We start from the raw sequence: 17,948 nt of genomic DNA on the forward strand, positions 1-17,948 counted from the left end.
TTAACTTGACACAACGTAAACAGCGCTGTACCTAAGCAAAGCTAGTTAGAACCATAGAAACCCAACTCCAAGATAGGTTTATTTAAATAAACTCTTTTGAACCAAAGTAACCCATCTACCAATTAGGTCTATTTGGCTCTAAAAATAAATTTATTTTCCTCTAAGCATTCCATCAATCTTCTTGTTCTACTGTTAAACATATTCATTTTTGCTTTGTCCATATTACAATAAAACGATAAAAAGAATCTTGCACAAACAAATAAAACCACATACACTCGTTTCCTTATGACATTTCAACGGTTGTACTATTTTTTAGTTTGAATAATTTAGTTAGGTTAGGATTTAACTTGACACAACGTAAACAGCGCTGTACCTAAGCAAAGCTAGTTAGAACCATAGAAACCTAACTCCAAGATAGGTTTATTTAAATAAACTCTTTTGAACCAAAGTAACCCATCTACCAATTAGGTCTATTTGGCTCTAAAAATAAATTTATTTTCCTCTAAGCATTCCATCAATCTTCTTGTTCTACTGTTAAACATATTCATTTTTGCTTTGTCCATATTACAATAAAACGATAAAAAGAATCTTGCACAAACAAATAAAACCACATACACTCGTTTCCTTATGACATTTCAACGGTTGTACTATTTTTTAGTTTGAATAATTTAGTTAGGTTAGGATTTAACTTGACACAACGTAAACAGCGCTGTACCTAAGCAAAGCTAGTTAGAACCATAGAAACCTAACTCCAAGATAGGTTTATTTAAATAAACTCTTTTGAACCAAAGTAACCCATCTACCAATTAGGTCTATTTGGCTCTAAAAATAAATTTATTTTCCTCTAAGCATTCCATCAATCTTCTTGTTCTACTGTTAAACATATTCATTTTTGCTTTGTCCATATTACAATAAAACGATAAAAAGAATCGTGCACAAACAAATAAAACCACATACACTCGTTTCCTTATGACATTTCAACGGTTGTACTATTTTTTAGTTTGAATAATTTAGTTAGGTTAGGATTTAACTTGACACAACGTAAACAGCGCTGTACCTAAGCAAAGCTAGTTAGAACCATAGAAACCCAACTCCAAGATAGGTTTATTTAAATAAACTCTTTTGAACCAAAGTAACCCATCTACCAATTAGGTCTATTTGGCTCTAAAAATAAATTTATTTTCCTCTAAGCATTCCATCAATCTTCTTGTTCTACTGTTAAACATATTCATTTTTGCTTTGTCCATATTACAATAAAACGATAAAAAGAATCTTGCACAAACAAATAAAACCACATACACTCGTTTCCTTATGACATTTCAACGGTTGTACTATTTTTTAGTTTGAATAATTTAGTTAGGTTAGGATTTAACTTGACACAACGTAAACAGCGCTGTACCTAAGCAAAGCTAGTTAGAACCATAGAAACCTAACTCCAAGATAGGTTTATTTAAATAAACTCTTTTGAACCAAAGTAACCCATCTACCAATTAGGTCTATTTGGCTCTAAAAATAAATTTATTTTCCTCTAAGCATTCCATCAATCTTCTTGTTCTACTGTTAAACATATTCATTTTTGCTTTGTCCATATTACAATAAAACGATAAAAAGAATCTTGCACAAACAAATAAAACCACATACACTCGTTTCCTTATGACATTTCAACGGTTGTACTATTTTTTAGTTTGAATAATTTAGTTACGTTAGGATTTAACTTGACACAACGTAAACAGCGCTGTACCTAAGCAAAGCTAGTTAGAACCATAGAAACCCAACTCCAAGATAGGTTTATTTAAATAAACTCTTTTGAACCAAAGTAACCCATCTACCAATTAGGTCTATTTGGCTCTAAAAATAAATTTATTTTCCTCTAAGCATTCCATCAATCTTCTTGTTCTACTGTTAAACATATTCATTTTTGCTTTGTCCATATTACAATAAAACGATAAAAAGAATCTTGCACAAACAAATAAAACCACATACACTCGTTTCCTTATGACATTTCAACGGTTGTACTATTTTTTAGTTTGAATAATTTAGTTACGTTAGGATTTAACTTGACACAACGTAAACAGCGCTGTACCTAAGCAAAGCTAGTTAGAACCATAGAAACCCAACTCCAAGATAGGTTTATTTAAATAAACTCTTTTGAACCAAAGTAACCCATCTACCAATTAGGTCTATTTGGCTCTAAAAATAAATTTAACTTGGGGTTCTTTAAAAAACTAAATTTTCCTTAATTTTATGTATATGGAGAAAGGTTTATATGGCTCTTATAGAATAAGAAACAAGCAGTTCATTACTGTATTTATCCTTTATTAGATAAAAATGGAGTTGGGTTAGTCTGGCTCTCAGGTACAGATATATTTAATAAGATTAACGTAAGGTTTTTAAATATTTCAAAAATAAAAAAAGAAATTCATAATTGGGATTCGAACTCACAACCACCAGCGTATGAACCAAACACGTAAAGGATTTGCCAATTAGACATGACACTAACGTGTTTCAAAATTGACAGTTCTCGGTAAAACAGTGATTATATTGATATACAAAAGCCTAAAATAATTATAAACGTTTAATTTTAAATAATACAAAACATATCACATAAACAATAATATTAATACATATTATATTATATATAATATTATATATACAATATTATATATATAATATATAATATTAAATATATAATATACAAAAGGAACATTTTTATTCTCGAGAGAGGAAGAGAGAGAAAATATATCTTTTTTGTTCCTTGACTTTTTGGTAGTCTATACCAGAGCTTTTTGTTCGTATTTTTGCTAATAAAACAGAATGCATAATTAAGCAAAGAATGATTTGAATACGAGTAAGTACCTACCAGATCTATTACGTGAATAGATAATTACTGGTTTACCCTTGAATTTATATATTTTTTAAATTATATAATTTGATTTGGTTGCCTTTTCAATTAAATTTGATTTCGTGACATAACCGAAGATACAGCATTTGTATAGAGACAATTTCTTGACCAATACAATAAAATCGCAGGTAAATGCATAACACCCATCCACATAATGGTTCCTATAAATTTTTCCATCTCTTCGTCGTTTGTATCGACCCACCGATGAATTCTAGCTTTTATTTTTTTTTGTGCTTTTTCTTGTTGCTGTAGATCATAACGATTGGTTTCATTTACAAAATAATTAACTAGCTCATCCGAAATGAAAAGTTTATAGAAATAATACGGCGACTTATCATAGTTGTCATACAATGACATTGCCAAACCAGAATTAGCAGTAAATGTAAAATTTCGTAAATGTTCATCAGTCACAGGACCCCATCTAAAATTGCTGGTTTTATCACTTACATTTTCAGTAATTATTGAATGTTTTCTAGTGTTATCGAAACTATCAGATGCAGATGCATATTTGGTAATCACATACTCGATAGTTTCATTCAATGTATTACGTGCACGAGAAACTGACGGTTCAGTAGAAGTGGTCGATATTTTAGAAGTAGAACGTGGATTATTACTTACTCTTACTTATTTCGTGGCGTTCAACCCTTTGTGGGTTTTAGCCGACTCGACAACATGCCTCCACTGTTTTTTGTCTTGAGCAACCTCCATCAAAATCTCCACGCCCTAGTGCTTAGGTCGCCTGCTATATTATCTCGCCACCGGAGATGAGGACGTCCGCGTGGTCTCCTTCCAGTTGGGACTTCCTCCCACGCCAGTCTTACTGTTCGTTCGTCTGTCTTCTGCGGTGTCCTGCCCATTGGAGTCTTCTGGACTTTATTTCTTTTATAATGTTGGCGTCTGGGTAAAGTTCTTCGAGCTCTTTGTTAGTTCTTATCCTATATTATCCTGATGCTTCATTTAGCACAGGGCCAAACATCTCTTGCCTTTGTTATCGTCCACGTTTCGCTTCCATACATCAAAACGGATCGTATGATTGTTTTATAGACCTGCATCTTCGTACGTCTTGTTAGTTGTTTGATTTTATAAGATTTTGGAGGGCAAAAAGACATTTGTTACCGGCCTGGATTCTGTTGTTTATTTCTTGTGATCCGTTATTGTCTTAAGTTATTGTGTATTATAATATTATATTATAATATTATTTTATTATATATATTATTATATTATATTATATTATATTATATTATATTATATTATATTATATTATATTATATTATATTATATTATATTATATTATATTATATTATATTATATTATATTATATTATATATTATATTATATTATTATATTATAATATTAGTGTATTATTACTGGCCTTGTTTATTTCAATTTCAACGTCAGAATCTTCCAAGTATAATTCATCTTCGCTATTGGGGTTTATAATCGGAACAACTCGCCGAAAAATCTGATTCTTCTGAAAGAAACTCATTCCACAGATCATGAAGACCCTTCTGTTCTTTTTCATAAGACATCGTCAATACTTTCACACTTCACAACTAAAAGTTAACTGAAAACTAATGAAACGCATTCCCAAGGCCACACGGCTCTTCGGCACGTGATAGCGATGTTGTCACACACTCGAATAGTCTAAAATCATTGGTGGATACTGCTTGTCCACCATGGCCCATAATAAATATTTATTAGTTTTGGCCATGGTGGATACTCGTTATCCAACAACAAAAAAAATTAATATTATCAAGGAGACATATTTTTTCCAACAAAGGTTGCTTAAGTCCGTTTTACAGCTTGCAATTTTACCTGCAAGATGCAAGAAAGTTGCCCAAAGGCATGCGCAGTATGTCGTCAGCTGATTATTGCCTGCAACTTATTGCAGTTGCGCGATAATCGGTTTGGTGCCATTTTCTGTGCAAGTTTTCATGCAAGTCTAGGGGAATTTGTAGGAAGTTTGATTTTTCCACAATGTCAAATGTCATAATCACTGATTGACACGGAGACATGCCGATCAGCTGTTTCCTATTTTGTTTATTATTTCCTTTTCCACACATTTGTATTTAGCTTGGCTTGATTTGTAGATTATCGGCTTTTTCTAATTGTTCTAATTTTTTAATATTTTTAATTAATACGTTAGAGTATCATCAAAAATTGAACTATCTTCTGCCCGAAGTACCAACAATGTCTTGCAAAACTAGGTAAGTAAATCAGATTGTTATTCTATATCAGATATTTATTGTGATATTCACACTTTTGGAATCAATAATTTTGTTCTTCTTTATTATACCCTATCGTATACAGCATTCTAAAAATGGGAAATTATACCAAAAATTTTCTTTTAAGGATTGGTTATGATTGGCCTCGAAATGCCGCTACTTTATTAATTGAGCTGTGGGAACAACATCAATGCTTATATTTGCCTTCTCACCCACAATATCATAATAGAAATGTGAGAGTTGCAGCACTGCAAACAATTACCAAGCAGTTTAATAATAACAAAATGACGAATTTGTCAGAAGCAAATGTTAAAAAAAATTGCATAGTATTAGAACTCAGTATATGGCTGAATTGACAAAAATTAAAAAAAGTGAATCATCTGGAGCAGGGGTTGCAGATATCTATGTGCCAAAATTATGGTGTTTTGATGAACTCCACTTTTTGCAACAAGGTGCCACAATAGTTTCCAAAGGAGAATCAAACCTACTCGAACTATCATTTTCTCACAGCATTCAAAGCCAATATCACAGTGAAGTAGATAATGTAAGTTAAAATTAATATTTTCACTGTTAAGGTGATAGGCGCAAATATTTTAAGTCTACTAGTTTTTCTTTATCAAATTACGTGTAGTAAAATTCTCACTGGTACGGAGATATAAACTTTAGTTGACATTGTCATCATTAACATAGAGAAGTGATTTTAATAATATAATAACTTTTTATTAATTTCATATCTTAAATCAATTATTTATTAAATATAGTATCAATATTATTTAATAAACAACACAAAATATTCCTGTAGTCATGTCAAATATTTAGTAGTCTTGTCACTGTAACCACATTATGTTCGACTGAGTGCGTTGTATGACAAAGACAGTGAATGCTTGATTTTGAAAATATTACCATCACATGGTGTTCGTAGTTTTCGAATCCTGGAAAAACTAATAAATATTTTTGATAAATTTAAAAGCAGAATGAAGATTACATCATTACTGAGGGTGGAAAGTATCTTAGAATAAACAAAACGTTTCTCTTGAATTAGATATTTGAAATTAAAAATCACACTCAATTTTCTCTTCTTTTTCACCCCTATAATTTATTAAAATAAACATTATAGAAGTTTTCAGGGAATTTTCACCTTCGACAATGATGTAATCTTTCATTCTGAGTTTAAATTTTTTAAAAATACTTATTAGTTTTCTCAGGATTCGAAAAAACAAATGCATTTAAATAGCATTGAAACAAAATTTTGCGCCTACGCTCTTAAACTTGGTACTGTTATTATACCAAAAAGTTAAATTTTGTTAGTTTGATTGGATTTAAAAGTAATAAGTAAGTAATAGTCAATATTATTTTAGTCTGAAGGTGAAATGATTTTTGAAGGGGACTTAGAAGAATTTTCCAATTTGGAAGTATTGTCTTCTCCAACAGTGTGTAGGAAAATACCCGAAAAAACTCAGTCCAGTTCGAGAGCTTCCAGTAGTTATGAGGGACAAGCGCCACCAAAAAAAAATCAAAAAAACAAGAGAAGGAGGAAGCCTATGGCCTTATTAGTGAGGCAGTAACATCTCTGAAGGAGCTTAGGACTGACTGTAGGATTACTGAAGATATGAATTTAGGTGCTAATATAGTGTTTGCTCAGTAAGTTCATAGGTATTGTAATGCCTTTTATTTTCATTACTAATTGCAGTTTTCCTCCAATTGATAGATGCACTTTTTAGAGGTCTACCATGAATATTTCTTTATTTGTTGATATTTCATTTACTTTATTTCAGATGGGTTGGAAAAGAAATGGACCTCATAGATGATGACGAGATTTTAAATGATCTACAGGAATCAATTTCACTAAGTATTTTTAAAGCGAAAAGGAAATTTTTTCAGAAAAAGCGAAATGAGTAAATAATACATTTTTTTTTTAATTTGTGATCCAAATAAACAAAGCTGATACTAATTTTGTGTATTTATTTTTGTTTTCTACAAGTTCTAAATTTCAACTCATATTGTATAGGTAAAATGAAAATTTCATTTCATCCTATAGATATAGTGATCCTATAGAAATAAAAACAAAATTTAAATAGTGTATCCAACAGATTTGCATATTATCTAATTTTACACAATACAAAAATAAACCCAAAATAAGGATTTAAAATGAAATATGCAATATTTTTATCTGTAAGTATATACACTATATTAAAGACAATATCAAATACTTTAAATAACTTCTTCTTGCCAGGGGACACTGCCACATCCGTTAAAATAAACTTTAAATTCCTCCCTTATATTTAATGCCTCATTCCTTGGTCTTCCAAAATTCTGCCTGCTCAGACCATTCACAAATCTGTATTCTCTGTCATCTTCTGGGCTATTTCCAGTATAAACATTTCCAGATTCTTTTTTTTTTAATTATGCAAAGCACAGCAGGTTTTTGTGATTAGTGTTGCTTTTTCTGGACTAAGAGGTATCGAATGAAGCAATACTCGAAACCTATTAGCTAGTATTCCAAATGCGTTTTCAACTACACGACGACCTCTACTTAATCTGTAATTGAAAATTCTTTGCTCTTTTGACATATTACGTAGAGGGTAAGGCTTTAAAATATAGGATGACAGGGAAAATGCTGCATCAGCGACAATCACAAAGGGTACTGGCATTGCTCTTCCTGGTTCCTTTTGGAAAATTCAGGTAATTTTGGGCAAGGGCTTGAGATAGATCACTCTCCCAAAAAACACCGCCATCTGATATCCTTCCATTTGTTCCCACATTAATGTATGTGAAGTTGTATTTGGCATCTACGAAAGCAAGTAAAACAATACTATGCTGTTTCTTGTAATTGAAATAGGCAGATCCTTGGCTTTTAGGAGCTTTTATCATAATATGCTTCCCATCTAAAGCTCCTACGACATTTGGGATATTCCACAATGTCTCAAAATCCTTCGCTATTTCCAACCACTCTGCAGTTGTCCTTGGAACCTAAAAAAAGATTTTGTCAGTTTGCTAAATATAAGTAATATAGGTAGGTCATTATAATCTATCTACGAAATACTTGCCTTCAAATATTCATTTTTAAGTGCTTCATAAATTGCTTCACAAACTATGGGAATGAATAATGAAATGGCACTCTCTGAGACTCTATAATTGTACATTAAGCTACGGAAGCTCTCTCCTGTAGCTAAGTACCTTAGGGTAATAATTAGTTTGTGTTTAGCAGAAATGGTATCTGGAAATATAGATTTCTTTGTTATTACATGTTCAATTATTCCCAAGAGTTTATTAAATGTACCTTCATTCATTCGTAGAAAATTAGAGTACTTTTCATCATCTACTTGGATAAATTCTTCCGTTAGAGATATATTACCCCTCTTCTTGTTCAACCAAGGTCTTATCCACCATCTCCGTTCTCGGCGTTCTGAATTAGTAACTAAAAGGCTGGCTACAGCAATAATAATACTTAAGATTTCTGCCACTGCCTTTTTCCTTTTACATTTGGCTATTTTCGATAGTCTTGGCATTACGAAATTTACTATCAATCTATCTAAATCAATATATCTATTGAAATTAATTCTAAATATATCTATCTAAATTCTAATCTAAATCTATCGAAATTAATTCAGTGTATGTATCAATCTAAATCGACTAAAGTGTTTTAAATAAACAAGTAATTAAAAAAAATCATAAATAAGTTAGGTTAAGAGTAAAAATTTCAACATTAATTGCAAGCTGTAAAGTCGCACATAAAGCCCTGCAATAAATTGCATGAAAGTTAGTCATGCAAGAAGTTGCAGCAAGTTTTCTTGCAAGCTGTAAAGCGGTCTTTATACATGTTGATAGACATTATAAAAATGGACCTGGGGACTGATTTTTTTTTATACAAGGTGGCACTCTATGTATTAATAATGTATCACAATATTCGAACAATTCTTCGTCAATGATATTTGCACTAATTGGGCCCAGCACAGGAATATCATCTTGGTTGAAATTAGTTTTTGCCATTAAAGCTAAATGTTTCCCTTGGGATAAATATTTTTTCTACAATTTTGAAATTATAAAAACTTAATACCCCGTATCTTAAAAAAAATTCATATAAAAATTACAGCAATATCCCTTATCGGGAATAGACTACCTAACCGATAACTAAACCTAACCGATAATTTCACCAATACAAAGTTATTTAAACTATTTTTTAAGAAACTATTACTATTTACTACTATTTACAGCAACCATTCGGTATTTTGAGTACAAACTCATACAAATTAATACGGTAAGAGGAATTACTTTGCAAGTTTAGATATATTCAGTCACAGGGTATTAGATGAATACAAACTCATACAAATTAATACGGTAAGAGCAATTACTTTGCAAGTTTAGATATATTCAGTTACAGGGTATTAGATGACCTGTATTAGGGGTTCCTAGAATTTTCTGTTGGGTTGGGAGTTTTGTGCATAGATGGATAACTGTTTTGTTAATCGTTTGCCGCGAAAATGGGAAATTCAGTTTTTTTTTGCAGATACGGGGTCTTAGAATTACATGGACTAAATATATTTTTTTGTCAAGTTTACATAATACTGATCACTTTCAAGACTTGACATAGCCAATGCCAGCAATGTTTTATGATTTGTCTGTTTAATAAATTGTATATTGATTTATTCATTATTACTTATGCATTTAAAAACTGCACATATATAAAAGTATAAAAATTTGATTTCATCCGTGGCTACTAATATGCCAATTACAAAGCCCTTTTGTAAATAATCAAAGTAATTGTCTCTAACGGTAGTACCCACACTAAATGTACAATAAAGTTTTTGCATGCAGCACATAAATGCTTATTTTTATAAATTTTAATGCGACACACGTATGGGTAGACTTATCCAATTTATAATTTTGTAAATAATTTGAGTCAAAAATATGAAGGAATTATTAGATGGATTTTTGTTACAAGAATTCAAGTCTGACATATTCTTATTTAAAATGTAAATTCTAATATTTTTTCAGATTCTAGAATTTGGGAATAAGATATACTATAATTACAACCCGATAAGTATCTATACTGACCATATCTTTTTTCAATGACTGTTTGAAATTTCTCTAATAATGTATATTCAATGTAAAATTGTGAGAATATTCAATTCAAAGAGTATTTAATTATTTGTAATAATAGAGAAATAGTTCGGGTTGAACCTTTATATCTGTCATTCGTTTTCAGTTTCCACTTCTCAAGCCAAATAATAAAGTTTTTCACATGATTAACCTTTTCGTCATTAGAAAAATCAAATATTAATAAATAAAAATTAAGTTTGCTAAAAATTACCTGTACCTTCATGAATTTATGGACGCAATATATTTTTAACAAAACTAACATTTTGCCGTTCAGAACTATTAGGGTATAAAGTTTTATAGTTTAGTGTGTATGCTCTTTGTTTCTTGGTTTAACTCTAACAATTTCTAAAAGTCTCTCGGATGCAGAAATGTGCTGTATATACATTATTTTCTTGAAAGTCTGGATATACAAATGTTTTTATAATATCGGTAAGATTAATCCATTAATACCCTCCGCCAAGAGAGTTTTAATTATAATCATAATTATATAAAAAAAATATTTTGTATATTTTTTAATTTTGGTTTTTGAAAAAAAAAATTGTGTACTCAATCAGGTACAGAGGGACAATCATTATAAAATATCACTAAAAAATGCATACAGACTAAGGAAACATTTAATAAAAATACATAGATAGGTATACATAAAAAACACATAACTATGAGTGAAATATTTTAAAACACTCTCTGCTCAGTGCAAAGAGTTATATAGCATTTTTCACATGTCCGTATAACTCTCATATGTCATTGGCGACATCTTCGAGGGTTTGTGGTTCTTTTAGTAAAATGTCCATCATTAGTATTCAGTATATTCAGTACCAAATCGAGATATCAAATCAGTTGAACCCAGTTCACTTAACCCCCCAAAACCTGACCCCCTTAAAACTTATTCAAAAATGTTTTTCTTTTCAATTTGGCAATAAAATGGATTAAGATACAATATACTTCAGGCATTTTTGTTTCAAATATACCTAGGTGGTCGTAAATAGCTGTCTAAATATTCATACGCTAGGCATTCACAACACCATGTTTCTATTATAAATTATACAATAATAGAAACGAAACTAAGGAACTAATGAACATTTACAAAGAAAACTTAAAATTATAAACAAAATAAATTTATCTCAAGTGGTACAATTTAAAACAGTTAATGTGAAGTCCAACATTACATTTGCTGCAAATAAAAGTTACGCATTTATGGCATCTTGCACAACGTCTCTGTATTTGATTTTTGATCGGCCAATGATCAAGTCTGTCATATCGAACTTCATCAAGGACATTTGAGGTTCTTTGAGGTGTAGGAGTACGAAGATTAGGTGTTGATAATATAGGATTTACTATTTGTCGAATGAAATCTATTTGTTTGATTTTTGGCTCGATATTTCTAAATAATATCCAGGAGTTCACTATCGATGCATTGAGGCAAAATCGGAATATTGGCCAATACCATTTTCGACTTCTAATGTTGATGCGATGACGACCACGCCACTGATCAAACAAATCGACACCTCCCATGCCAGTATTGTATTCCTGAATCAAAGATGGCTGCAGAACAGCTACCCGTTGTTTATGAATATGACTGTAACGTTTACAAGTTGTTGTTTTGGTGACAAGATCATCGCTTCTATTGGTAGCCAACGTAACTTGGCTATTATCATGCCAACGTATCAAAGATATATTTTTGACTCATCTCTAAGACCATAAGTAGATCCACGGGGCTCTTTTTTTAAATCTTTTAACGGTGCATGTTCGATACGATCAGAGCGAATTGTTCCAGTCACAGTTATATTGTGCTCTTTCATGTCTTCAAGTAATAGCAAGGAATTGAAATAATTATCTAGGAAAATTTGACTTCCTTCAGGAATACATCCTAAAGCCATCCTTTTTGTAACAGAACTGCCTAAAGGCATTTTAGTATCTCTTTGGCTTTTCCCCTCATATAGTTCAAACTTAACGCAGTATCCATTAGGAGTATTTAAACACCAAAACTTAAACCCAAATCGAATGGGCTTTGACCTAATGAATTGTTTGAAATGATGACGACCGTAATAGGGTTCCATCGCCTCATCCAGAGACCATACAGTAGGTAACGGGTTTGCATACAATTGAAACTTTGATGACATATGCTTCAAAAGGGGTCTTACTTTTCTGCATTTATCCTGTGGATCAGTTTCGTTGTTATCACTAAAATGAAGGTATTTAAAAATAACCAGAAACCTATCACGAGACATAGCATTTGACACAGCCGGGTTGTAGGTGTCTGCCGATTTCTCCCAATACATTCTTCGATTTGGAAGTTTCACATATCCAGAAAGCAACAAAATAGCCAAAAATTTATAGAACTCTTCAGGAGCAATTGTAAAAGATTCATTTCCATTTTTGTACTTCGCATATTTTTGGGACTCGTCGCAAATTTGTTGAACAAATTCCAATGGCCAGAAAAGCTTAAAAAAATCAATTGGACGACCTCCTGACTCGATCATATCATTTATGATTTGAGGTCGATTTTGAATTTGATTTTTTGTTTTTAAATTAGAATCCTCTGGCAACTCTTCTACAAAATGCAAGGGTTTCCACGAACGTCTTGTTTTTTCGACTTTCAATTTTTTATTCTTAGGTATGTTCTTTGCTGATCCTGTTCTCATTTTTGAAGTAGAAGGTTCCAAATTCAATTCCATCCTTTCACGGTCGTGTGTAATTATTTCCACCTGAGAGCACTCTGCTAGTAGACCAGGGCCCAATAAATTCACGCTATTAGTATTCACCAAATTTTCTTCCTCTGGAACTTCATCGATATCCGTGTCTCCGTCGTTTTCAGGGGGAAACAATGTAATGTCTATTAATTGTGCACCGGCAAGTTCATCGTCACTATCGGACTCTTCCAGACACGCTATTAGCTCTTCGGTAGTGAGTGGTCTCCTAAAAAAAAACAAATATAAAATTACAATGCCTAACTAAACTAATGGTCATAAAATCCTAACGTATGAATTTTCATACGCTTAATTTTTGAATACCCTCGGTAACACAAAGTGATTCTGTATACCACTAAATATAAACAGTAGTGTAATATAACCTCTAAATGAAAAAATAAACAAAGAATCTCACTAAAAACATAACAACTTATCAATATTTTTATATAAAGACTTACCTCCTCTCCCACTTTTGACGGAATTTAGTTGTCACGTCATTTTGATTTGATTTAGAAGCCATATTTTTAACTAAATACACCAAATAACCGGTAAAATATAAACACCACACGTTGTTTAATTGATATTTGACACAATAAACAGAAACCAGCGCCGTCTTTTCGCTGCAAGGTTAAACAAAAATGGTATGTTTTGCGTATGAATATTTAGACGGTAGGTTTTGAGGGGTTAACCCATTATGACCTGGCGTGTGTTCCTATACTAATCGAACTGCGAAAGGGTTCATGTGGATTCATGAACACGAGCTGGCCCTCGTTACTGCCTGCTACAGCAGATGTCCTAGTCTCTACAGTAGCAGTTTCAGTCATAAAGACACTGTATTAAGTATATTGATGGACTTAACCAAAAGACGAAGTGGAAGTAGCAGAATCTACCGAACTAGTAATAATATGAAAAACGGTCGCATCAATTTCAGAAGTTTCGACTATATCATCATTAGTGTTGTCAGCCACTAGAGTCATAGCTCTAATAGTATCACTAACTTCCTCTCCAGTTGATTAAAGTCTTCTTTATAGCATTTCTATTAGATTTATTACAAGGCGTCGGACAAGAGCTGTTAAAGCGAGCTCTACAAATGTCACTGGAGGACTCACACGGCTCGTTAATAACACCTCTACAAGATTTGTTACATGAGGCAGTACAAGAGTTGTCAGTGGGGGTCTCGTACGTCTTGTTATGTGGCCATCTGAACGATTTGCTGCAGGGGGCCTACAAGGAGTATGGCTTGTCATGGTAGTTTCGTTTTGTCCCGCTTGTTCACTTGAAGATGTTTCTGTTATTTGTTCCGGATGTTCTTCGATCTATTAGCTCCATCATTCTGGGAAGAGTAGGCCCAGTTAAACTAACCCCACTTTGTGAGATCAATTTGCAATCTTCACTATAATTTTCATGCTGACTGGTAGAAGTTAATACATCAACCAAATGTGGCGTTGTTGCAGAAACTGCTGCTTTTATTGAATCTACCCTTCCAGGTGCTACATCAACCAAATGTGCCGATGTTGCAGAATTAAATTTACTCTTCTTTTAGGCGTTAGTATATCATCTAAATTTGTACCGGTACTTTGTTGATCCATTTTTGAAATCGTTTGTCCCTGAAAAGTATACAACAGTTTTAAAATTTACGTAAAATTAATACTTAGTAGAATATGAAAGTTTGAAGGGCGATCAAGTGATTAGAAAGAAGTATTTAGTTTAAAGCATTTAGAAGAATTAGATGTTGCTTGATTAATTTGGCTGACACTTGCATTCAAGATCATAAATGGAACATCATCAAAGCAGATAGTATAGTATAAATATACTGATATGGAAAACAGACCCAAAACGTGATTCAGTATTACCTTCAAATAACAGCTAATTTAACTAACTAGCTACCAAAAAAAACGTAATTGAACAGGTTACCAGATAACAGGTAAACTTGGAACCACCACGAGAGTGATAAAACAACTATAAGACCTGAGATATGATGTAACAACCATGCAGAAAATGAGATGGACAGATGGAACAAAACGCATGGAGAAATCATTAATATTGTGCTCTAGATATGGAAGTCGACATAAAAAAGAAGGTGGCTTTATAAATAATAAAAAACTGCAATCATATTTATAAGACTTTAAACCAGAAAATGAAAGAATCTGTATTACAAGATTAAAAAGTAAGTGGTCCGATTTACCCATATCTCAGTGTAGGCACTTACTGCAGAAGCAACATAAGATAATAAAAATGAATTTTATGACTCCCTAAATTTTAATCACCAAAAGTACCCAGTTTGCTAGAAAAAAAGGTTCTCAAGGCAACTAGAAATCAAATCATAAAAGAATAAATAATCAAATAAGTCATTATTTATTAGTTAATTTTAGCAACATAACGGCTAATTTCATAATGATTCGCTAAAGTAGACTTCAGTAAAAAGAGATTTTATGTTAAAGTCGACTTTAAAGTGGCTGTTAACGATATTTTATTTCATATTTACTTTAGCCAACTTTAGCAAATAATTATGACATCAGCCGTTATGCTGCTAAAATTAACTAATAAATAATGACTTATTTGATTATTTATTCTTTTATCGTTTGATTTCTAGTTGCCTTGAGGACCTTTTTTTTCTAGCAAACTGGGTACTTTTGGTGATTAAAATTTAGAGAGTCATAAAATTCATTTTTATTATCCTATGTTGCTTCTTCAGTAAATGCATAGACTGAGAATATGGGTAAATCGGACCACTTACTTCTTAATCTTGTAATACAGATTCTTTTATTTTCTGGATTAAAGTCTAATAAATATGATTGCAGTTTTTCATTATTTATAAAGCCACCTTCTTTTTTATGTCGACTTCCATATCTAGAGAACAATATTAATGATTTCTCCAAGCGTTTTGTTCCATCTGTCCATCTCATTTTCTGAATGTTTGTTACATCATATCTCAGGTCTTATAGTTGTTTTATCGCTGTCGTGGTAGTTCAAAGTTTACCTGTTGTCTGGTAACCTGTTCGATCACGTTTTTTTTTTATGGTTAGTTAGTTAAATTAGCTGTTATCTTAAGGTTGGTAATATTGAATCACATTTTTTGTCTGTTTTCCATATCAGTATATTTATACTATGCTATTTCCTTGGATGATGTTCCCTTTATCATCTTGAAAAATTAATCAAGCAACATCTAATTCTTCTAAATACTTTAAACTAAACACTTCTTTCTAATCACTTGATCACCCTTTAAATTTTCATATTCTACTAAGTATTAATTTTACTTTATTCTACTAAGTATTAAAACTGTTGTATACTTTTCAGGGACAAACGATTTCAAAAATGGATCAATAAAGTACCGGTACAAATTTACAGTACCGGTATATAATTATAAGAACAGTAAATTCAATTCTGCAACATCGGCACATTTGGTTGATGTAGCAACGCCTGGAAGGGTAAATTCAATAGAAGCAGCAGTTTCTGCAACAACGTCACATTTGATTGATGTATCAACTTCTACCAGTCAGCATGAAAATTATAGTGAAGATTGCGAATTGATCTCAAAAAGTGGGGTTAGTTTAACTGGGCCTACTCTGCCCAGAATGATGCAGTTAATAGCTAGAACAACATCCGGAATAAATAACAGAAACATCTTCAAGTGAACAAGCGGGACAAACCGAAACTAGTATGATAAGCCATACTCCTTGTAGGCCCCCCTGCAGCAAATCGTTTAGATGGTCACATAACAAGCCGTACGAGACCCCCACTGACAACTCTTGTACTGCCTCACGTAAAAAATCTTGTAGAGGTGTTATTAACGAGCCGTATAAAGCCTCCAGTGACATTTGTAGAGCTGGCTTTAACAGCTCTTGTCCGACGCCTTGTAATAAATCTTATAGAAATGCTATAAAGAAGACTTCAAACAACTGGAGAGGCTGTTAGTGATACTATTAGAGCTATGACTGCAGTGGCTGACAACACTAATGATGATATAGTCGATACTTCTGAAATTAAGCGACCGTTTCTGATATTATTACTAGTTCGATAGATTCTGCTACTTCCACTTCGTCTTTTTAATAAGTCCATCAATATATTTGCAACAGTGACGACTGAATCTGCTACTCTAGAGACTAGGATAACTGCTATAGCAGGCAGTAACAAGCGCCAGCTCGTGTTCATGAATCCACATGATCCCTTTCGCAGTTCGATTAGTATAGAAACCTACGCCAGGTCATAATGGGTTAAGTGAACTGGGTTCAACTGATTTGATACCTCGATTTGGTACTGCATATACTGGATACTCCTGATGGGCATTTTACTAAAAGAACCACAAACTCTCAGAGATGTCGCCAATGACACATGAGAGTTGAAAATACGGAATACACGGATATATGAAAAATGTAATGTAACTCTTTGCAATGAGCAAAGACAGCGTTTTAAAATATTTCACTCATAGTTGTGTTTTTTATGTATATACATGTATTTTGATTCCATGTTTCCTCGGTCTGTATGCATTTTTTTAGTCCTATTTTATAGTGATTGTCCCTGTGTACCTGGTTGGGTACACAATTTTTTTTTCAAAAACCAAAATTAAAAAATATGCAAAATATTTTTTTTATATAATTATGATTATAATTAAAACTCTCTTGGCGGAGGGTATTAATGGATTAATCTTACCGATATTATAAAAACATTTGTATATCCAGACTTTCAAGAAAATAATGTATATACAGCTACATTTCTACATTCAAGAGACTTTTAGAAATTAGAGTTGAATCAAGAAACCAAGTGGAAGCAAAACTATTAAACTTTATACCCTAATAGTTCTGAACGGCAAAATGTTAGTTTTGTTAAAAATATATTCCATGACACCACCATTGCGTCCATAAATTCATGAAGGTACAGGTAATTTTTAGCAAACCTAATTTTTATTTATTAATATTTGATTTTTCTAATGACGAAAAGGTTAATTATGTGAAAAACTATTATTTGGCTTCAGAAGTGGAAAATGAAAACTAATGACAGATGTAAAGGTTTAATCCGAATTATTTCTCCATTATT

General features: G+C 32.1%; 1 protein-coding gene across 1 annotated transcript; it reads right to left on the reverse strand.

Annotated features, from left to right (window-relative positions):
• Nucleotides 1-7,749: 7,749 nt before the first annotated feature.
• Nucleotides 7,750-8,721, reverse strand: LOC140431180 (uncharacterized). The gene is made up of 2 exons (XM_072519095.1): nucleotides 8,175-8,721; nucleotides 7,750-8,097 (listed from the first exon to the last, which is right to left on the reverse strand). The coding sequence occupies exons 1-2, from the start codon at nucleotides 8,634-8,636 to the stop codon at nucleotides 7,750-7,752; spliced, it is 810 nt and encodes a 269-aa protein (XP_072375196.1). The 5' UTR covers nucleotides 8,637-8,721.
• Nucleotides 8,722-17,948: the final 9,227 nt, after the last annotated feature.

This window comes from Diabrotica undecimpunctata, unplaced genomic scaffold (genome assembly GCF_040954645.1).
Source record: "Diabrotica undecimpunctata isolate CICGRU unplaced genomic scaffold, icDiaUnde3 ctg00000592.1, whole genome shotgun sequence".
NCBI lineage: Eukaryota > Metazoa > Arthropoda > Insecta > Coleoptera > Chrysomelidae > Diabrotica > Diabrotica undecimpunctata.